The sequence below is a fragment of the Mastigoproctus giganteus genome, chromosome 8 (genome assembly GCF_048544385.1).
Source record: "Mastigoproctus giganteus isolate SK-2022 chromosome 8, ASM4854438v1, whole genome shotgun sequence".
In the NCBI taxonomy this organism is placed as follows: Eukaryota; Metazoa; Arthropoda; class Arachnida; order Uropygi; family Thelyphonidae; genus Mastigoproctus; species Mastigoproctus giganteus.
This window is the reverse complement of record NC_143582.1, coordinates 140,312,221-140,336,612: the sequence shown is the minus strand read 5'-3', so window position 1 is coordinate 140,336,612 and position 24,392 is coordinate 140,312,221. Positions and strand designations below refer to the sequence as shown.

General features: G+C 36.6%; 1 protein-coding gene across 1 annotated transcript in view; it reads left to right on the top strand.

The window, feature by feature from the left end:
- Positions 1-24,392, top strand: part of Cad87A (cadherin 87A) — a 778,434-nt gene that overhangs the window by 535,699 nt on the left and 218,343 nt on the right. Inside the window, exons 29-30 of the mRNA XM_090378948.1 lie at positions 15,352-15,572; positions 21,437-21,634. Coding sequence (XP_090235074.1) covers positions 15,352-15,572; positions 21,437-21,634 — 419 coding nt within the window. The remainder of the gene's footprint in view (positions 1-15,351; positions 15,573-21,436; positions 21,635-24,392) is intronic.

Here is a 24,392-nt window from a genome sequence, read left to right as displayed (position 1 = left end):
ATTTATCTGAATATCTTAAACTTTTGCAACAATTTAGCATATAAATATACAATACTCCACGAAGCTTTTTATAATTGGATAAATGTTACATATCAAGACAATAAAAAAATTATTTCTAAGATTTACTACCTTTACAATAATTCACATATCAAGTACTCTAACCTGAAAAAAGCCATCTCAGATTTACAACAAAAATTTATTATCGCTCCGGTAGATAAGGCTTCTAATAACTTTGCTATCTTTTGCAAGCAATTTTATTACACCACCCTCAAAAAGGAAGTAGAAAGTAGTTCCACCTTTTTACGCTGTAATCTCGGCATTAATACAATCATCAAAAAAATTATAGCCTTGCATAAAAAATTACATACTCGCAATTCTACTTTGCCTTTCTTGTATATGATAGCCAAATTCCATAAACATCCAGTTGGCTTCAGATTCATCACTAGTGCCAAAAAAAGTGGCTGTTATCAACCAGGTAAACAGTTTTTCAAATTGTTAACTACCATTCTTATTAATATCCCTTCCACTTGGATCCCATTAACAATAACCATAGTATCATTAAAATTTTTAATTCCAATACCTATTCCAGCATATTTAGTATTGAAACCTATGACTTCACCAACTTATTTACCTCCTTACCATATCACTTGATTGTTAATGTACTTCATCAATTGTTCCTCAAATACAAAAACATTATACCAACAGATGAGGTTACTTGGAATAACTACATCAACCTCTGTATTCTAAACAATTATATTTACGATGGTAATACGCTTATAAATAATCCATGGGTTCACAAATTTCTAGTATAGTATCCAATTTATTTCTTCATTATTACGAACATCTATATATTCATAACAACCCGAACCTTAATTTTTATGCATTCCGCTATGTTGATGACATTCTTATTCTCAACATTCATTTTGAAAATATTGCAAAATCCATATATCCCACTGAACTCACTCTCAATAAAGAAAACATTGGCAACCAACATGCAAATTTTCTTGATTTAAGTATTACTCTAAACAGTCCTCCTCTTCGTCATAATTTGGACCTATTCGACAAAAGAAGCGAATTTAATTTTAATATTATCTATTTAACAAATTGGAACTCGAACATTTCGATTAAGGTTCATAAAAATATAATCTACACACAAATTATCCGTTTGGCTAATATTAGTAGCAATCAATCACTTTTCGCAGGTGCTTTAAATGATCTCTATACCAAACTTCACAATAATGACATTCCTATTAATTTCTTAAATTTTATTATAAAAAATCTCTCTGATTTCTTTAAAGAAAAATTCGGTTTCACCATGTTCCACCTTGATTAGGGTTAATTCGATACCTGTATAGTTGTACAGTTGTACATTTGAATGGTGGTATTTTCACTGCTTGGAAAGTGATCACACATAATGACTTCTATTAGAATGATGTTCGTGTTCTTTCACTTCCTAAGTTTTTCTTTTCATTTTTCGTAATTTAATATCAGTAATTACTTATGTCCAATCTTATTTTCTCTATTTTATTTTGACCACAGAGGGCTCCCATAGTTCTTCTCTTCTGAGCAACTCCACCATCGTTGTCATAGTTTTCCCTCTGTTTGCATTCCATTCTTATTAATCATATTCGCATAATTGTACCTTATTAATCATGATCGCATATTTGTATCTTCATTTCTTGATTATATTCCACTCAACTTGTTTCTGCCAAATATCATAGGTATTTATTTTTTCTCCTCTTCATATTTTATATCATATTTCATATATCTATCACTCAAAATATACACTACAAGCTAGCGGTATTAATTTTCACTTCTACTAACACTCTCACAGCCAAGGCCCTCTCTATGAGATTGGGTACTTACACACCCGGCTTGCCTAGTATCCTTTAAACTCTTTTCCTTCTCTTTACATCTTTCTACTTTCTGCTCTTCGTTTTTCCGTCCGTTGAACTATTAGTGTAATACGAGGGTGATTCGGACATTCTCACTTTTCTTATTCTCACTATCTTTGCCTCTATATTTTTAACTTCTTTTCCCTCCCCTACCTTGCATTGCTTCCTTTTTCTATACCGCTACCTTGTTATTTATTATTATTATTATTATTTAACTTACATACTTTTGATTTAAACTTACGTTCTTACATACTTTCTACTCAATTTATTAAACTAAACATACTGCGTTTGCGTTCTTACATACTATAAACTCAATTTATTAATCTAAATACACTGCGTTACTTAATTTATTAATCTAAATACACTGCGTTGGGGGCTACCTCACTCATGTTTCTGGAGATTAAAAAAATTTTAAAAAATTAAAAAATAAAAAATAATTTTTTTTTTTTTTTATCTATTTCATTTTAATAGCTTCTCCATCAGCATGAGTTTGCATAGAAACAGTGTTTGGTACATGATCAGGTGTAGCCCCCCCCTGATGAAATACCTGATCTATGTACCAATTTTTAATTTTTTATAATTTTTAAAATTTTTAATTCTTTAATTTTTATTTTTGGATTTTATAATTTTTATCTCTATTACCCTCCCCTCTTTTTCTTTCAGCTTTTGTACATATGATTAGCCTGTTAATTCGGCATTAATTCAGACTTTTAATGATTCTACTTAATGATTTTTTTTTTTTTTTATATATAGGTTCTTAACATTCTTTCTCTCTTTTTTCTCTTCAACTAGGCTTGGCATTTTGTGATTAAACTTTTCCATCTATATTTATTTTTATTTTTATTTTATTTTACTTTCATTTGTGACACTTATATATATATATATATATATATATATATATATATATATATATATATATATATAATCCAATTAATCCAAAAATTAAATAGAGACATAGAAATTAATAATTTCTATGTCTCTATATTTACCGCCATCTACAGCCTAATTTGTTTCTATATATTTTCAGTTTAACTATTGTTTTGTCAGTGGTGTGATTTGGCTAGGCTTTCTGTTTTATTATTTTTGCTGCATAAGGACCACCGCTATGGAAATCTATTGCATTGGTGGTCTGATCTTAGTATCATTCCATCGTTGCGTGGATTTGTTTAGCGTTCGAAATGCAGTGATTCCCTGACTATTATTAGTCTCGTGGGCCTCTGTCAAGATGGGGCATAATGGTCAGTCTATTATATTTCATTTAATTTCATTTTATTAATTGATCATGTAATGTTGTTAGTCTACGTTTCCACCTTAGTGAGATTTCACATAATTCGGAAATGGGTGCCTTCGAGGGGGAGCTGCTAAATTTCTTTTAATTGGCTTAATTTTCTAAATTATTTTAGGAACATTGCTTCAACATACCCTCTTCTTCTTTATCCCCCCCTATATATTTTTCTGTTGTTGTTGTGTTATTTTATTTGGCTAAGTTCTTTTTCACTATACTGGTTTGCCATGCTACTGGCAAATATCCTATTTTAATTTAGCTTATATATATATATATATATATATATATATATATATATATATAATTACAACAGTATTTAAGATAAGGATGAATAAGAGTGTATTAAGTACAATAAAAGGATTCAAAGTGAGCTTTTAGGCCAATACAGCAGATGTAAGATGTAAGAATTTAGCATAAGGATTTAGAATAAAAGTATTCAATGTATTCAAAGTGAGCCATGAAGCCAAAAGAATCAATAAAAGCTAAAATATCCTGAGTTGGTTTAATGCATTATACCCTATAAATAAACAAATAATTATTTGTTTATTTATAGTAATAAAATTATTATTACTTATTAATAAAAAAGTAAAATGATTGAGGCAAATTATTTATAATAGAATACATTGAATAGTACATTGATGAGGACTAGCACCATTTAATACATCCAATCAATAATTAGCAAAAGTTGTCTGTTTTTGTCTGTTATCTGCCAGTTTAGCTAGGTCCTTGACAGAATAACAGCTAACCTGACAGATCGCACTGAAGCAAATAATACAGAAGTGAGAGCCAACAATAAATTACATGTGGCATGAGAAGTAGTTGAGCTATTTACCAGAAAAAAAATATTTAAGCTATTTACCATTGAAAAAGAAGTATTTGAATTATTAGTAATGAAAAAGAATTTTAGTAACTAATGGGCCTGGTGTACTGGGGTCCATGGTTGAGAAAAATAGTTACATACAATGATAACCCAGTTTAATGTAATATAATAAAATATATAATAATAAGTAGCAGGCAGTAGCGTTCAAGACTAACGAGTCTCTTTTTCAACTGAATTTAAATACAACGTATAAGTTGTATCACTCAGCTCATTGCACTTATCCATTGTATTTAAATTGATATCGATGGGTCAACTGTTGATGATCCTGCTCAGGTAGCTAACAAACTGAATGAATATTTTGCATCGACATTTACACATGAGGAGTTATTCAGCGAGGGGAATGCCAGAGGTGTATTCAACTCTGGCAGTAAGCTAGAGAATCTTGTAATAACTGAGAGTAAAGTGGAGGAGAAATTGTTGAAGATAAATACAAGAAAGGCACCTGGGATGGATGGGATCTATCCAGTTACATTAAAGGAGGCAGCAAAGGAAGTAAGCAAACCCTTAGCCATAATTATGAGAGCTTCCTTGGATTCAGGGGAAGTACCCATGGACTGGAGATGTGCAAATGTGACCCCCAATTCACAAAGGAGGATCAAAGGGCGACACAAGTAATTATAGACCTGTTAGTTTAACTTCTGTTCCTGGAAAATTAATGGAAGCACTGGTTAAAGAAGCACTGCAGGATCATCTAGACAAGACTTCAGTTATAGCTCAGACACAGCATGGTTTTGTTAAAGGGAAGTCTTGCCTGACCAATTTGATTGGATACTATGATGCAGTCACAAAAGAACTGGATGCAGGGAAGAACTTTGATATTATATACTTGGATCTTAGAAAGGCTTTTGATACTGTTGCACATGGAAGACTGCTGCACAAATTGGAGCAGTGTGGCATTGGAGGCAAATTACTGCTATGGATAAAGGGGTGGTTGAGTGGGAGAAGACAGAGAGTGGTAATCAATGGACACTGCTCATCGTGGACTAATGTTATTAGTGGAGTCCCTCAGGGTTCAGTATTGGGTCCATTATTGTTTTCTGTATTTATAAATGATATTGATGATGGTATATCAAGCTTAATGTCCAAGTTTGCAGACGATACAAAGGTTGGCAGGGTTGTCAAGGACACTACTGACACTATGCTACTGCAACAGGATCTGGAAAGGTTGAGCAGATGGGCTGAGAGGTGGCAAATGAAGTTTAACATTGACAAATGTAAAGTACTACATATGGGAAACAGCAACCCCAGAGCAACGTATCAACTCTGTGGTACTACTCTGACAGTGGTAGAGAATGAAAGGGACCTGGGGATGGTTGTGCAGGCAGATATGAAGTTTTCTGAGCAGTGCAGACGGGCTGCAAGAGTAGCTCATGGTGTATTGTCGATGATATATAGGAATTTTTCTAGCAGGGATAAGGAGGTGATTATTCCCTTGTATAAGGCAATGGTCAGACCACACCTAGAGTACTGTATACAGGTCTGGAGGTCTCATTTCAAGAAGGATGTAGAGATGCTGGAACGAGTACAGAGAAGGGCAACGAGATTAGTGAATGGAACAAAAGGGTGCTCTTAGGAAGAAAGGCTTAAGTTTTGCAAATTACAGTGTCTGGAGACTAGGCACCGGCGAGGTGATCTGATAGAGGTGTATAAAGCCTTGAATGGTTTGAGCATGCTCAGTGCTGATGGGATTCTTCCTCTTGCTCAGAATAATCACTTGAGAGGGCATAAATTCAAATTGAGAAAAGACAGATGTAGGATAGACGTGAGGAAATTTGCCTTTAGCCAGCAGGTGGTTGGTTGGTGGAATAGACTTCCATCCCTTGTCGTGGAAGTTGATAGCCTAAATAAGTTTAAGGCTCAGCTGGACAGGTATTTCGAATGAACAGAAGGGTGAAGTGGAAGTGGTTATTTATTTATTTTATTTTATTTTATTTTATTATTATTTTTTTTTTTTGGCTGATGCTGCATAAGCTTGCTTTCTTGCATCAAATGCCTCTACTAATGCTAATGCTAATTCAGTTGAAAAAGAGACTCATTAGTCTTGAAAGCTACTGCCTGCTACTTATTATTATATATTTTATTATATTACATTAAACTGGGTTATCATTGTACGTATCTATTTTTCTCGAAAAAGAATTTTCTTATTTTTATTTATTTTTCACTGATAAATAGCTTAAATATTTTTCACTGGTAAATTAGCTCAAATACTTCTCATGTAATTTATTGTTTACTCTCACTTTCTGTAATAATTACATGCTTCACTACTATCCATGGGCTACCTCTTATTAGCATTAGCATTAGTAGGGCATATGATGCAAGAAAGCAAGCTTATATAGCATCAGCCAAAAAAAATAAAATAATAAAATAAAATAAACCCCTTCCCATTTCACCCATCCATTCACTCCAAATGTTTATCTAGTTCTGCATGGAACTTATTTAAATTGCTGACCTTCACTATGACAAATGGAAGTTTGTTCCAACTATCAACCACCCGCTGGCTAAAGGCGAATTTCTGCATATCTGTTCTACAATTGTCTTTCCTCAATTTGAATTTATGCCCCCTCAAGTGAGTAATCTGAGCAAGAGGAAGAATCCCATTAGCATTGAGCATGCTCAAACCATTCAAGGCTTTATACACCTCTATCAGATCACCTTGCCGGTGAACACTCTCCAGACACTGTAATTTGAAAAACTTAAGCCTTTCTTTTTAAGAGCAACCCCTTGTTCCATTCACTAATCTTGTTGCCCTTCTCTGTACTCGTTCCAGCAGCTCTACATCCTTCTTGAAATGAGGCCTCCAGATCTGTATACAGTACTCAAGGTGTGGCCTGACCATTGCCTTATACAAGGGAATAATCACCTCTTTATCCCTGCTAGAAAAATTCCTATATTTCATTGACAAGACACCATGAGCTACTTTAGCAGCCCATCTGCACTGCTCAGAGAACTTCATATCTGCCTGCACAGTTACCCCCAGGTCCTTTTCATTCTCTACCACTGTCAGTGTAGTACCACAGAGTTGATACATTGCTCTGGGGTTACCGTTTCCCATGTGTAGTACTTTACATTTGTCAATGTTAAACTTCATTTGTCACCTCTCAGCCCATCTGCTCAACCTTTCCAGATCCTGTTGCGGCAGCATAGCGTCAGTAGTGTCCTTAACAACTCTGCCAACCTTTCTATTGTCTGCAAACTTGGACATTAAGCTTGATATACCATCATCAATATCATTTATAAATACAGAAAACAACAATGGACCCAACACTTGAACCCTGAGGAAATCCACTAATTCCACTTATTCTGCCAGTATGCTGCTAAATTTGAATATAGTTTGCTGCTAATTATTAATTGGGTGTATTGAATGGTTCTAGCCCTTGTCAATATACTATTCAATGTATCCCATTATCAATAATTTGCCTCATCATCGTTATTTTACTTTTATTATTTTATTAATAATTATTTGTGTATTTATATGGTATAACGCATTAAACCAACCCAGGCTATCTTAGTCTTTATTGGTTCTTTTGGCCTCATACCTCACTTTGAATACATTTAATACTTTTATTCTAAATCCTTATGCTAAATTCTTATCTTACATCTGCTTTACTGGTATAAAAGCTCACTGATATATAAGTTTTATTGATATATAGATATATAAATTTGATTGATATATGAGTTTTTTATATATAACAATTTCAGTTTTAATAAAGGGCATATGGGGATGAATACTCCTTTACCCATATCTCTGTGTTAGCAAATCAAGGAGGGATATAAAAGGATACTTCTTCATTACAGGCTAACCTTCACTGCTGCCTCCCTTAATATAATTGTATAGATTTTATCCATGCCAGGTACCTTTTTTATGTTCGGCTTCAAAAATTTCTCTTCCACTATCCTTTCAGTTATCACACTCATTTAGCTTCCCACCAGAGATTGATTAACTTCTTTACATCCCCTTCTCTAAAGAATTCCTGTTGTGTGAATGTAAATGCAAAATACCTATTCAATTTGTCATTAACCCATAAAAATCAAGTAGCCCAATGTGATTGAATCCCTTCCTTCAACTCTTAATATAAGCATATGCTTATATTAAGAATTTCTACTCTTAATATAAGCATAAAAGAATGCAAATAATGCATTCTTTTCCAGGTTCTCATAATCTGCCTTAGCTTGCCTTTGTGACTTGATTCTTCATTACAGGCTAATTTATACATATATATCATTGGTTTCTGTATCTCTGTATCCTGCACACTTTTCTTCTCTGCCATATGGTGCATGTACACCAATGCTAGGAGTATAGTAAATAAATTTATAAATATATTTATATAAATAAATACAGGCAGTTCTCGCTTTACGAGTTCTCGGGTTTACAAGTTCTTTTTTTCTTCAAGTATCAAAGTATCAACAATATTGAAAATATGAAAATTAATTGCAATAAATGAATGTTAAACATTCATAAATACAGCATTTCAAACCATGCTCGTAGCTGTACGATACAGTGTACCCCCGCTTTACGATATTAATTCATTCCAGAGACATCATCGTATCATTAAAATATCATAATGTGATTGGGATATCAAAATATCCCAATAACACATTAATTATTTATTTATTATTATTATTTATTTTTTTTTTTGATAATTCGTTCCACGACCTCGGAAGTTGAAATTTTCGCTATACGTATAACTAAGCTATTTATCTCTCCAAAAGGTCATTTTTATAATGGAGTGCTATCCTTTCATCGTTATCATATGTTCCGTTATAAGAATCGATTTTGAATGGTTTGTTGATATTTTTATAAAGCACATTTCTGGAGGTCACAAACCATAAAACAATAAAAACAATTTGCACTTTCTGTGTTATTGGGCATTTCTGTTAGTGCGTCTAATTATAAACGGGTAGTAAACTGGATCTTCTTGCATTTGCTATAGTACCGATAGTTAGAAATGTGTGGGTTTTTAATGTTATTATGGTGAAATGTTTCCCCGTCCACGAAATCTTCAATCATATAAAAAACGTAAATAAATTTTCAGAATCGTCTATTTATTCCTTTTTTTTTAAGTTTCGTAAACCATTTACTAAGAAAATAACAGCATGGTATCCAAGAGGAGCTAGAAGAAAACCTGGAAGACAACAATGGACGTGGACAGATGGAATTCATCAGTTTGTGGGTAGTAAATGGATAGCCATTGCACAAAACAGAAGGAACTGGAAAGTTGCTGGAGAGGCCTTCATCCTGCAATGGATTGAAAATGGCTGATGATGATGATGAAACCATTTACTCTGTGTGTATCGTGTTAGTTACAATTTGTGCATGCCGTTAATTTTGTTAATTGGTAAGTAATAAAAAGTGTAAATTGTTAAACAATCATAAAAAATTAAAAAATCATACCACACTGATGTTACAAAGATTGGTCGTGATTCTCTTCTCATTTTTGCTGTCTTTTCTTATTTGAAAATTATCTCCCTTATTATTGTACAGTATGCCAAAACAAAGTAATACCATGGAGAGTGATTTTAAAAGAAAGAAACAGCAAAGAGGAATAACATTGGAAGCAAAATATGATATCATAAGCAAGCATAAGGCCAGAATGACTGTTAAAGATCTTTGTGCGAAATATTACCTTAGCTCTTCAACTGTGTGTATAATTCTAAAGGATAAAGAAAAATATTTTAAGGAAGTTAAAAATGCGCAATCCATGCAGTTTACATGGTTACGTACTAAAGAAGTTGACAGCATTATTCCTCAAATGGAGAAACTTTTAACTACGTGGATAAGTGATCAAACACAATGATTGAATATGCCTGTTACCTATGCTACTATTCATGCAAAAGCTTTATCCGTTTTTTAAATGCTTAAAGACAAAAGGTGGGGCAACTGTGAAGAAACTTTCACTGCGAGTAGTGGATGGTTTGAGCGTTAAAGGAATTGTGAAAGCTACACTTCCAGTCATATGGAAATCTAATAAGAAAGCTTGGGTTACTGCTTCACTATTCCAAGATGGTTTTCGCATCACTTTGTGCCTGAAGTAAAACAATATTGTGAACATAAAAATATTCTTTTTCGAGTGATTCTGATTTTAGATAATGCACCTGGCCACCCACCATTTCTGAAGCATCACCACCCTAATGTTAAAATAATTTTTTTGCCACCAAATACAACACCACTTTTGCAGCCAATGGACCAGGGCGTTATTTCAGCGCATTATCTTTGGGAGCTGTTTGATATGCTAATTAATGCAATGGATAAGGAGGGAGGTCCAACCCTTAAAGAATTTTGGAAAGAATTCCATATTTTAGATGCAGTTTAGCATTAGCATTAGCAGAGGCATTTGATGCCAGAAAGCAAGCTTATGCAGCATCAGCCAAAAAAAAACAAAAAACTCACTTTCACTTCACCCCTCTGTTCGTTCAAAATACCTGTCCAGCTGAGCCTTAAACTTATTTAGGCTATCAACCTCCACCACAAGGGATGGAAGTCTGTTCCACCAACCAACCACCCGCTGGCTAAAGGCAAATTTCCGCATGTCTATCCTACATCTGTCTTTCCTCAATTTGAATTTATGCCCTCTCAGGTGATTTTTCTGAGCTAGAGGAAGAATCCCATCAGCATTGAGCATGCTTAAACCATTCAAGGCTTTATACACCTCTATCAGATCACCTCGCTGGTGCCTAGTCTCCAGACACTGTAATTTGCAAAACTTAAGCCTTTCTTCGTAAGAGCACCCCTTTGTTCCATTCACTAATCTTGTTGCCCTTCTCTGAACTTGTTCCAGCAGCTCTACATCCTTCTTGAAATGAGGCCTCCAGACCTGTATACAGTACTCTAGGTGTGGCCCGACCATTGCCTTATACAATGGAATAATCACCTCCTTATCCCTGCTGGAAAAATTCCTGTATATCATTGACAATACTCCATGAGCTACTCTTGCAGCCCGTCTGCACTGCTCAGAGAACTTCATATCTGCCTGCACAACCACCCCCAAGTCCCTTTCATTCTCTACCACTGTCAGTGTAGTACCACAGAGTTGATACGTTGCTCTGGGGTTGCTGTTTCCCATGTGTAGTACTTTACATTTGTCAATGTTAAACTTCATTTGCCACCTCTCAGCCCATCTGCTCAACCTTTCCAGATCCTGTTGCAGCAGCATAGTGTCAGTAGTGTCCTTGACAACCCTGCCAACCTTTGTATCGTCTGCAAACTTGGACATTAAGCTTGATATACCATCATCAATATCATTTATAAATACAGAAAACAATAATGGACCCAACACTGAGCCCTGAGGGACTCCACTAATAACATTAGTCCACGATGAGCAGTGTCCATTGATTACCACTCTCTGTCTTCTCCCCCTCAACCACCTCTTTATCCATAGCAGCAATTTGCCTCCAATGTCACACTGCTCCAATTTGTGTAGCAGTCTTCCATGTGCAACAGTATCAAAAGCCTTTCTAAGATCCAAGTATATAATATCAAAGTTATTCCCTGCATCCAGTTCTTTTGTGACTGCATCATAGTATCCAATCAAATTGGTCAGGCAAGACTTCCCCTTAACAAAACCATGCTGTGTCTGAGCTATAACTGAAGTCTTGTCTAAATGATCCTGCAGTGCTTCTTTAACCAGTGCCTCCATTAATTTTCCTGGAACAGAAGTTAAACTAACAGGTCTATAATTACTTGTGTCAGCCTTTGATCCTCCTTTGTGAATTGGGGTCACATTTGCACATTTCCAGTCTATGGGTACCTCCCCTGAGTCCAAGGAAGCTCTCATAATTATGGCTAAGGGTTTGCTTACTTCCTTTGCTGCCTCCTTTAATATAACTGGATAGATCCCATCCACCCCGGGTGCCTTTCTTGTGTTTATCTTCAACAGTTTCTCCTCCACTTTACTCCCAGTTATTTCAAGATTCTGTAGCTTACTGCTAGAGTTGAATACACCTCTGGCATTGCCCTTGCTGAATAACTCCTCATGTGTGAATGTCGATGCAAAATATTCATTTAGTTTGTTAGCTACCTGAGCAGGATCATCAACAGTTGACCCATCAATATCAAGTGGACCAATCTGATTCATCCCCTTCCTTCTAGAGTTTACATAAGTAAAGAACTCTTTGCTGTTTTTCTTTGCACCTTTTGCCAAGGATTTCTCGTAATCTGCCTTCGCCTGCCTAACCTCCTTTGTAACTTGGTTGCATATCAACTTGTATCTATCATAGGCTTCTGTGTCATGTGTTAATTTGTAAGTATCCCATGCATTTTTCTTCTCTGCCATATTCCTCATTAGTTCATCTGACATCCATTTTGGCCTAAACCTTGAACAATATTTCTTAGTTGGTATGTAAAGCCTAGTAGCTTCCAAGATAAGTTCTTTGAATGCTTCCCATTTTGAATTTGCTGTTGGTAACATCATCAGTTGGTCCCACTGTATAGAATTTAAATACTGTCTCAGTCCATCGTAGTTGCCTTTACGGAAGCAATAACCCTTCCCTTTACCCCTAATGGTAGTTACCTCTTTGAGTAAATCCCACTTCAGCACACTGTGATCACTGCCACCTAGTGGTTCATTTATCTGCAGATTCTTAATGCATGAAGAATCACTGCTGATAATCAAATCAAGAGTATTACTCCCTCTAGTTGCCTCCCGAACATGCTGATGTAGAAAACAATCATCCAATAAATCCACAAAAGCCCTGCTAGTGTGTGAGTAACCAGCCCCCAAATTCCAGTCAATATCTGGGAAATGAAAATCTCCCATTATAAGACTCTCTGATTTACTGGCCCACTCTATTTCCCTGTACAGTTCCTTATTATACTCATCAGAGTCATTAGGCCTATAGCACACTCCTACTCTCAATTTTGATCTCCCAATGCTTATGTCACACCAAACTGACTCAACACTGCACTGTCCAGCGATGTCGACTGGCTTCACTTCCTTGGTTTTTATGTGTTTCTTAACTAATAGCATAACCCCTCCCCCCTTCCTATCCTGTCTATCCTTTCTGTAGACGTTGTACTCCCCAAATTGCAGTTCTGCATCCTTTATATCTGTGTGACACCACGTCTCTGATATCCCAACAATATCTGCCTTTGATGTTTTGAGCAATACCTCAAATTTGGTATTGCATTGGTGTACACACAAGTATTTTCTGACTTTCGTATCCTTCAACTTAATGCACATAAGTCTCGTCTAGTCGAAGATGAAGTCCGGCAATACATCTACATCTGGATGTTCACTAATTTGACATACTGGCCCTTCAAGAACCATATTATCATCAAGGCAAAGTTTCTGGTTATTATCTGTCCGTGCGAGTTGTTCAGCCCGATCATGCTGAGCCACGCTCTGCATTTGTTATCACAAACGCTAATTCATCAGGTTTATTTATTAAACTCCTAGCATTGGTGTACACGCAAGTATACCTGCACCTGTTTCTATTCTTAGCTACCCTAACACAACCCATGTGTTTACTTGTACCGCAATGGCTCCCAGCAGTCTCTGAAATACCATGCATCTTGTTGGAAGCCTTGGAAGCCTAGTAGCTTCCAAGATTAATTCTTTGAATGCTTCCCATTTTAAATTTGCTGTTGGTATAAAATTTAAATACTGTCTCAGACCACCGTAGTCACCTTTACGAAAGCAAAAACCCTTCCCTTTAAACCTGATGGTAGTTACTTCTTTGAGAAATCCCACATCAGCACACTGTGATCACTGCCACCTAGTGCTTCCTTTATCTGCAGATTCTTAATGCATGAAGAATCACTACTGATAATCAGATCAAGAGCATTATTCCCTCTAGTTGCCTCCCAAACATGCTGCTGTAGAAAACAATAATCCAATAAATCCACAAAAGCCTTGCTAGTGTGAGAGTAACCAACCCACAAATTCCAGTCAATGTCTGGAAAATGTGGAAAATTAAAATCCCCCATTATAAGACACTGTGATTTACTGGCCCACTCTATTTCTCTGTACAGTTGTTTATTATACTCATCAGAGTCATTAGGCCTATAGCACACTCCTACTCTCAATTTTGCTTTCCCAGTGCTTATTTCACACCAAACTGACTTGACCCTGCACTGTCCAGCAATGTCTGTACTTGATTGGCTGTACTTCCTTGGATTTTATGTGTTTTTTTAAATAGCATAACCCCTCCTCCCTTCCTATCCTGTCTACCCTTCCTGTACACATTGTACTCCCCAAATTCCAGTTCTCCATTCCTTATATCTGTGTCACATTATGTCTCTGTTATCCCAATAATATCTGCCTTTGAAGTTTTGACGAACACCTCAAATTCATCAAATTTATTTACCAAGCTCCTAGCATTGGTGTACACACAAGTATACATGCAGCTGTTCCTATTCTTAGCTACCCTAACACAGCTCATGTATTTACTTGTTCCGCAATGACTCTCAGCATTCTCTGGAATCCTCTGCACCTTGTTTTCCGGGCTGCTGCTCATTTCAATTGAAGCAGTGCAAGAATCACTTTCACCTCTGTCAGTGGCTACTGTTAATCTATTAGTCCTTGTATACCCCAAGCTAGCAGTTTTCCGACCCACCTAAGTCTACCTCAATAGCATCAGCAAATATTCTTGCACCCTTTCTATTGAAGTGTATCCCATCCCTGTAGAAGCAGTCTCTCCTGTTAACAAGCACAGACCAGGCTGAGAAAAATTCTACCCCTTATCTGAGCAAGAGGAAGAATCCCATTAGCATTGAGCTTGCTCAATCCATTCAAGGCCTTATACACCTCAATCAGATCACCATACAGGTGCCTAGTCTCCAGAAGCTGCTATTTGTAGAACTTAAGCCTTTCTTGGTAACATAACCCTTTATTCCACTCACCAATCTCATTTCCCTTCTATGTACTCATTCCAGCAGTATATGAATGAATATGATTATTCATATTCATTTATTTTATTCATTATTATGCATTTAATAAGTAGATTCATCTTTAGGTAAGTGAAACGCAAATAATATGATTTCTTTTAACATTTTATTATAAATGCAATCTGGTCATTTTAATAAACAGAAGTGTTTAGGCTTTAAAATAGATGTAATTTTATGTAAATAATATATAGATGATTAATATGGTATATGTCACTATTAAACATTAATTCATCAAGGTTCTCTGGTGGGGCATCACACTCTGCTGCTTAAGAACACTTATAAATAAAGATCCACTAAGACATGATTTTATCTTTTTATTGATATGAATTGAGATTGCTGTTTTTAAATTAAAACATTCACATTGTTTTTAACTCTACGAATGATTTTTTTTTTTTTTTAAATTTGAAAGGTATATTTGATATTGATCCAGAAACAGGAGTAATTTATCCCTCCCGGCCATTAGATGACAATATTAAGCAGTACAGGTTGAAAGTGCAAGCCCAAGATGAGTATGGAGAAGGACCTCATGTAGATGAAGCATTGGTTACTATAAAAGTAGTTGAAGTAAATCAAGATAAGCCTCACTTTATTGCCCCTTCTATGCCAAATACTACTGTTGAAATACCTGAGGTGATTGTATATCTTTATTGTAACATATTTAATAAATATTTTATTATGGTCATGTTTACAAAGGTTGTATAATTTAAGAAATATGTAAGTTGATATATATTTGTCAAAATAACTATAAAGAATATTACAAAAGAGTATGATCATAGGGAAATGTGTTACTCATTACTCTGTGTTACTCTACTCTGCCATCTACATTCATATGCAGCAAGTATCCAAAGAGGAAGCTGGTTACCCAACTGCAAACATCAGATGACGGACTTTAACATATAATTTTCCTTTAAAGGCCTTTATGACAAAAACAATCAAAAGCATTAAAAATGCTAATAGTAACTGCTGCAGTTTCTTGAAACTTTTTCATGGCATTTTTCCGAAGATGAACAACATATCTCAATATTAGCAGTGGATTGGCACAGATTTCGAGGGTACAGCTCTAAAACGGTGTTCGCAGGCCGGCTACTAGTTAGTACACTGGACCGAACCTATTGATAACTCTTTAGGAGGCTTCTGGATCAGCTAGTGTATAATCTTGCTACCTCTACTCTGCCAGATCGTGACTGGAGGGAGTCCGAGTAGTGTGTATGCAGGGGCATTGTGGAAGGCACGTTATGTCAAGAATCTAGGTATATTCTTACCATATGTATGCCATATCCAAAAATTTCATTACTTCATACAGCATGTCCCACTCACTTTTTCTTACTATTGAATACACCATGAATTCAATTTTTGGGTGGTTTAAATCTTTTCGCATGAATGTTTGGGAGGTTTAGATCTTTTCGCAGATAAGATTACAGATCTAAACCTCCCAAACACTTCCTAGTTCATTTCACAAATATACGTGGTCTCAATTCTAATCTCAACGATGTCCATTTCCACTTGCAGTCTGCCAAACCCCATGTGCTTTTTCTGACAGAATCTCAGTTATCGGTTGATTCAACTACTGCTCGTCTCAGTTGCCCAAATTATTTGCTGTATGATTCCTTTCGCCTCAAAGGTGGTACTTGTGCATATGTCCATTCCGATATTCCTTGTCAGAGGCTTGGTAATTTGGAATCTCCTCTCTTCGATCTTCTCTGGCTTAAAATCTCTTTACCTCATTCTGTCAAATTCATCTGTTGTCTCTACCATTCTCCCAACTTCACTAATCACTTGGAGCTCTTTGACTTTTTCCAGTCCAACTTTCCTAACAGTGAGGTAATTTTCCTTGGTGATTTTAATGTTCACAACTCCAGCTGGTTCACAACTCCATTAAGAAAAGATAAATATTAACATTTTTTTAGTTGAATTCAAAATATTTTTCTGGAAATTAACAAGAAAGTTTCACACCTGTTAGGTGATCCACCACCTTTTTTTGGCTACACTTTGGGATGACACCACTACCAGGTTGGGGGAGGGTAATAAAATTTCTCAGGTAACACTATGCCAAAGTATGGGATGTACAATCTAGTTGACAGTAGCTGTCAGTCAGACTTACTAAAAAAATATCTTAGAGTTTGATTGTCAAGGAATTGGTGAATTGGAAATCCACTACAGGAAAGCATACAGTAAAACGGCCGAAAGTATTTTTTATCCCCACTTTATACAGATGGTAAAAATTTAAATGTAAAAAAAAAAAAAAAAATATCCTTCCCTTTTATTTATGAAACTTCAGAAAAGTGCCAAAGAACTGATAAGATTAAGAACCGACTATGGGTAATGCATCTCATAATCATTCTGCTACTGCAAACAGCTCTATTACTTCTGACTTTCGTATCCTTCAACTTAATGCACATAAGTCTCGTCTAGTCGAAGATGAAGTCCGGCAATACATCTACATCTGGATGTTCACTAATTTGACATACTGGCCCTTCAAGAACCATATTATCATCAAGGCAAAGTTTCTGGTTATTATCTGTCCGTGCGAGTTGTTCAGCCCGATCATGCTGAGCCACGCTCTGCATTTGTTATCACAAACGCTAATCTGAATATTGTCAAAATCAATAGCCTTACCACACAACATGCTGTTTGCATTCATCTTTCAACCTCTAGCACTTCTTATTTCTTGGTTTCCTTATACTGTCCACCTACTTCTGATATCACTGTTTATCTTCAATACCTTGATAATGTTATTGCTACTGTTGGTTCTACAAACCTTTTCATCATGTTAGATGCCAATGCAAAGTCTCTACTCTGGTTCTCATCTTCTTCTGGCACTAAAGGCACACTTATCGAAGAATTCTTACTCTCTTATCATCTTGTTACTCTCAACCAGCCTTACGTGCCGTGTACCTTCAGCTCTACATCTGGAGAGAGCAATATTGACATGACTGGTCTGTTAACTGTGGCATTTGCTCTAGTGAACACAGAGCTATTACCTTTGTGATTAAGCCTTCCTCTCCAGACACTTTGCAGGACCTTCGCCGTTTCTCCCTTAAACGTATATTATAGCCTCGTTTTGATGATGCCTTCAATTCTCATTCATGGACTCTATGATGAATACTATTGCTAATTACTCTACATCTGACTATGCAAGGTATGTCCAGGATGCTTTGTTTAAGGCCTGCTCTCGTGCTGCTAAGAGGAAAGTGCTGCCTAAACATCCAATACTGTGGTGGAGTCACGACGTCCATCTTACGCCATCGTGACGTGTGTTTCATGCTCGCCGGTCCTTCCAATGACATCGTACGAGCTGGCCAACTGCAGATATTGAGCAGCTAAAAAATGAATATCGCAACCTCAAAAGGCAATATTCCAAGGCCATAAAGGACAGTAAAAGATCCACTTGGAGAACATTTGTTTTAACCTCAGGTAACTTTGACCCTTGGGGGTCTGGTTCACCCTCCAGAAATTTACCAGTCTGTTGATTATCACAATGCTGAAACTCTGACTTGGACTTGCACTGTCAATGCCATATTTGATGTACTTCTTCCCTCAGATGACCCCTGCTGTGATCTTCCTATTCATCAACAAATTAGATCTCTCAACAGTGCCTATCTTACTTCTGAATCCACTCCTTGCTTCAACCAGGCAGAGGTTGATTTGGCAATCTCCAAAATCAATAATAATAGCTGTCCTAGAATTGTTAACCTCGAGGGCATTTTTATTAAGTGACTACACAAACTCTATCCATCTGTCTTTGTCACAATGTATAATAAATGCTTAAATGAGGCAACTTTTCCTGTCCTTTGGAAGATGGCATTGTTAAAATTAATTTCCAAACCTGGTACTTCTATTTCTGCTAAGGCCTATCATCCTATTGCATTATTTTCCAACTTGGGTAAAACTCTTGAGTGACTTATTGCTGCCCGTTTACATTGTCTATTTACTGAACGCTCATTAAAGTCTTCTGACCAGTTTGGCTTTCATCCAGGCCATGGAACTGAGGAGGCCTTGGTTGAACTTCTCTCCAGAGTAAACAACTACACTTTTAAATATGCTGTGGCTATTTTCATAGATTTCTCTGGAGCCTTTGACTCCCTTTGGTGGGACAGCTTCTTTGCTTGCCTCAGGGCTGCTCAATGCCCCTCACAACTCTACAACTTAACCTGCAACTACTTTCTCCACTGTTCTGTACAAGTCATTTCTGGAACTCAGCAACTTAGTCATTCTGTCTCTCGTGGATGCCCACAAGGTTCAGTGCTTGGTCCACTCGTCTGGGATTTGGTTCTAGATGAGTGGCTCCTCCGCACAACTCCCAATGCTTCTAAAATAACATATGCCGATGATCTAACCCTTCTTTTCATTGGTAATTGTCATGCTTCTTTGGAAAGTACTGCCAGTAGCATTATGAATGATCTGTGCTCTTGGTCTGTTATTAATAAACTTACCATTTCTCCTAACAAGACTAAGCTTCTTTATCTTAAGGGCAACCTTAACATTTTCAGGCCTCCAACTGTTAAACTTTTTGGTTGTTCTCTCTCCATGGCTGACACACAAATTTTTGTCTATAGCTAAATCCTTAGATTTAGAGCATTCGATGTGCGTACCTAAAAAAAAAAAAAAGTTAGAACTCAAGGAGTGATGATTCAGGGAGGAAAAACACCATAGAAGTTCCTTTTTCTAAAAAAAAAAAGGCAATCATTCTAGATCGTAAGTTAAACTTCCAGAAACATATCTTGCACCTTCATGATAAAATAGCCAAGTATACATCTATGCTTGTACGTCTTTCACATCAATCCTGGGGTATTAACCATCGTACCCTTTGTCTTTTGTACAAAGTGATGTTTGTTCCGATTTGTACCTGTGGCGCCTGGTTCTGGTATACTAAAAAGATTGCTATCCAAGAGAAACCCTCCTCTATCCAAAGACGTATGCTCTTAATGATGAGTCATACCTGTCACACTGTCTCGACAGCTGCGCTCCAGGTTTTAAACAGTTGCTTACCTCTGAATCTCCAAATCGCTTAGTGAGGTTTTTGCTATTACCTTAGACATGCCATTCCAGTTGACTTTTTAGACTTCACTGTTAGTATCCACTGCAATCCTAAAACCAAAAAAACTCGTTGCTGGAACCAACTGGTTCAATTCTGGCAAGATCAGTGGTCTTCTTCAAAAGGTATGGTCACAATAAAGTTCATTCCATCTGTGTCCTTTGCCTTACAAAAGTCTATTCTAAAATGGCTCAGTCCGAGTCTCCGCACTCTTTTTCTTCTAACTGGCCATGGTTCCCTTCGTGCTAAACTTGGTATGTTTAATCTGTCTGATTCTCACCTCTGTAACTGTGGCAGCCCAGAAGACTGGCAGCATGTTCTTTTCACCTGTCCATATTACTTGGAACTTCGTCAGCCTCTGTCTACTGTGTGTGTGTCAACCATTCTCCCCAGGCAATGAGTCATCTCTCTTGGACTCCAAAAAAAAATTTCATCTTCTGCAAGATTTTGCACATAAAGCCTTTGCCAGACGTGGTCAAATCATCAGTAGTGCCCCAATTTCAGGAACTACTCCTATTCCAGCTCTACCTCCAGTCCAGACCAGCATCTCCTCTATCATCGCCATCTCATGATACCATCATCACTACCACTATTTTTTTAGCTCAAGTACCATCTTCACCACCATCTTCAACTTGGACAGTTGGGAAACAAACTTGTATGACGGCGTGTGACATCACTGTGTCTACTTGATTTCTATTTCCTGCTAAACTCAGACTGGTCCTGAGGCGGAGTCATCTGCTGGCACCACCTTACACTAGTGTGGGATGACTTTTTTTTATTATTTATTTATTTATTTTTATTTTATTTTTTTTTCGATTTTATTAACTTATTATCTTTATTTTTTCTGAATTTTATTTTATTTACTTACTTATTTTTATCTTTAATTTTTCTGATTTTCATTAATTTATTATTAAATTTAAAATTTTTTGCTCATATTTTGAATGATTTCGATATTCAGTACCTGACACTCAAAGTTTACTGCAGTTCGTGCTCAGTTGTGGCTCACCTCCTCACGGCATAGACGGGTATCAGGATGCACCACCCTGGTGCTTGTTGTTTCCTGATAGCAAAGCGGCCAGAAACAACTAAACAACACAACAAACACATACACGGCACAAACATAGCATTACACACATTTCTGGCCTTTCTGCAGAGTTTTTGTAACATCACAGTGTACCACGGCGGAGTTGAACTAGCGTTTATGAGCCGCCTTACATAAGATACTATACACGTCTACTTGTCAGAAAAGTGCCATGACTACTGCGGTAAATAATTAATTTCATGATAATTTTTTACTGTTCCCATGAATCTCATTATAACTAAGTTCAACTGTAATTATTTATTCCTGTCCTATAATTGGCTTGGTTTACTATCGAAAAAGGGAAAAAAAAAAAGTAAAAAGTATAAATTTTGTTGCTTATAAATGCAGCATTGTAAATTGTGAATTTTTTTTTTATAGAATCAGAGCATCCCTAACTTTCTTGTACTAAGGGTAGAAGCCGAGGACAAAGACAGAGGGGAAAATGGTCGAATATCATATTATCTTAAGGTTGGAGGAGCCAATGTAGATGAAACAGATGAATTTCAGATTAATTCACACACTGGAGAATTAAGAACCAAAGTAATCATGGACAGAGAGAGAAAATCAAAGTACGAGGTATGTCATTTGTTTATTAGTATACAATCACTGGAATATATTAATTATTGTAAACAAATATGTAATTATAGACACAAAGAATTCAGAAGGTTCTACAGCAAAATTTGAGCCTGTGAAAGCTCTATTGGCAGCCTGCCTTCCATATTTTTATTTTTATGTTTTTCAAAGAAAACCTCAAACATGAAAGGTTTTAAAACCTATAGTATTTAGGTTCTAAATACCATGCATAGATTGAAGATTGAGAAAACAGTATAAGTTAATTTTTGACTAGACTTGAATTTCTATAAATTATAATTTTTAGGGAATACATATGAAGGTAGGTTATTACAGAAAATGGACGTTGAAAGGATAAATGAAGAAAAGTGGTCCTAAGAGTTTAAAGTTGGGCAGTAAATGGTTATTGACTTGTTATAGCACATGTTTGGACTGGTTTGGAAGAGAGAGAGAGAGGGGGGGGGGGGATTATAGAAGCCAATTCAGAAGAACAGTCCCCATGGAAGTATCTATAGAAAAGGAATGCAGCAGTAACAGAATGTCTGTGAGACAGAGTGGAGAGACTTTGTTAGGGCTCCGTCATTAATTAACCTTATTGCCCTCTTTTGAATGGAGTCTGAAAACCTAAGAGAGGTTTTAAGGGCACCACTCCATGTGTGGAAACAATATTCCATGGTAGGGTAGATTTGAGATTTGTACAGAGTGAGTAGTTGTAGTTATTTAGAGGAACAGTAAAGCTATTCACAGTAGAGCAAAGAAAAAAATTCAATCTTTTAAATGCAGAGGAAGCAATATTTGTGATGTGCTTATGCCAAGAGAGAGATTAGAAGTCAGGGTAATCCCCAATATGTGATCTTGATTAAAAATCTGAGTATCATCGAAGATGAGCATAGGAGCAGTAGACTCCTATTTGTGACAAATAGTCACTCCTTTTTGTGACAAATAAGACAGTAACAGTACTAAGTTTTAGAAGGATTGATATTAACTAAATTATCTTTGCCCAGCTGGAGAATTACCTGAAGATCGCCATTTAAGGAATTGGTGCTGGATATTTAAGAAGAATATGAAACTGTTTATATAGGGCAAGTTTTCTCAAACTGGAAGGTGGATTGTAGTGTGCTGTCATCAGCAAAGCTATATATCGATAGGATTTCCAGTCAGTGGAAGGAGGTCATTAATATACAAGAAGAAAAGAGTGGGAGAAAGAAATGAACCTTGAGAAGTTAGACAACAGAGAGTCATATGTATATTGTCCAAGAAAGAGTAAGGATGCCATTAGTCTTTAATTTACTCAGTCCATATAAAACCTTAAACACACTCCAGTCAGGTCTCTTTGCAAGTGCATAGTTCCCAAGCACTGCAATTTTCAGAACTTAAGTCTATGGTAGGGTAGATAATCTGTGGTAAGAGTAACCTTTTGTGCCCTTGATTAATCTTGTTGCTCTTCTCTGCACCCTTCCAAAAGATCTATATCTTTCACAAAATGGGGCTGTGAAGCATGTATGCAGTAGTAGTAGCAGCATGTGATGCAAGAAAGCAAGTGTATGAGCTTATGCAGCATCAGCCAAAAAAAAAAAAATCACACCATTCCCTCCAAATGCCTATTCAGTTCATCCTTAAATTTATTTAACCTATCAACTTCCACAACAACAGATGGAAGTTTGTTCCAGCAATTAACCACCAGCTGACTAAAGGCAAATTTCCACACATCTATTCTACATCTGTCTTTTCTTAATTTGAATTTATGCCCCCTTAGGTTCATAATCTGAACAAGTGGAAGGATCCCATCAGAATTCAGTGTGCTCAACCCATTCAAGGCCTTATACACCTCATTCAGATCACCGCGCAGGTGCCTAGTCTCCAGCCACTGCAATTTGCAGAACTTAAGCCTCTCTTGGTAAGAGGATCCTTTCATTCCCCTCACCAATCTTGTTGCCCTTCTCTGTACACGCTCAAGAAAATCTACATCCTTCTTAAAATGAGGCCTCCAGACCTGTACGCAGTACTCAAGGCATGGCCTGACCATTGCCTTATACAGAGGGACAATCACCTCCTTTTCCCTGCTAGCAAAATTCCTATATATCATTGACAAAACCCCATGACCTGCCCTGGCAGCCTGTCTGCATTGCTCAGAAAATTTCATATCTGATTGCACAATTACTCCCAGGTCTTTTTCATTTTCTACCACCTTAAGTGTAGTACCACATAGTTGGTACGTTTCTCTGGGGTTACTTCTACCCATATGCAGTACTTTGCATTTATCAAGGTTAAACTTCAGTTGCCACTTGTTAGCCCATCTGCCCAAATTATCTAGATCCTGTTGCAGTAGCACACTGCCATTACTGTCATTAACAACCCTGCCAACCTTTGTATTATCTGCAAACTTCAACACTAAGCCTGATATACCTTCATCAATATCATTGATAAATATACAAAACAACAGTGGACCCACCACCAAACCCTGTGGGACTCCACTAATAACATTAGTCCACGAAGAGCAGCACCCATTGATTACCACCCTCTGTCTTCTCCCACTCAACCATCCTTTTATCCATTGTAGCAACTTACCCTTAATACCATTCTGCTCCAATTTGTACAATAGTCTTCCATGCACAACAGTGTCAAAAGCTTTCCTGAAAACCAAATATATGATATCAAAATTATTTTTTGCATCCAGTTCCTTTGTAACCACATCATAATATCCTATCAAATTTGTCAGACAATACTTTCCCTTAACAAACCCATGCTATGTCTGAATTATGGC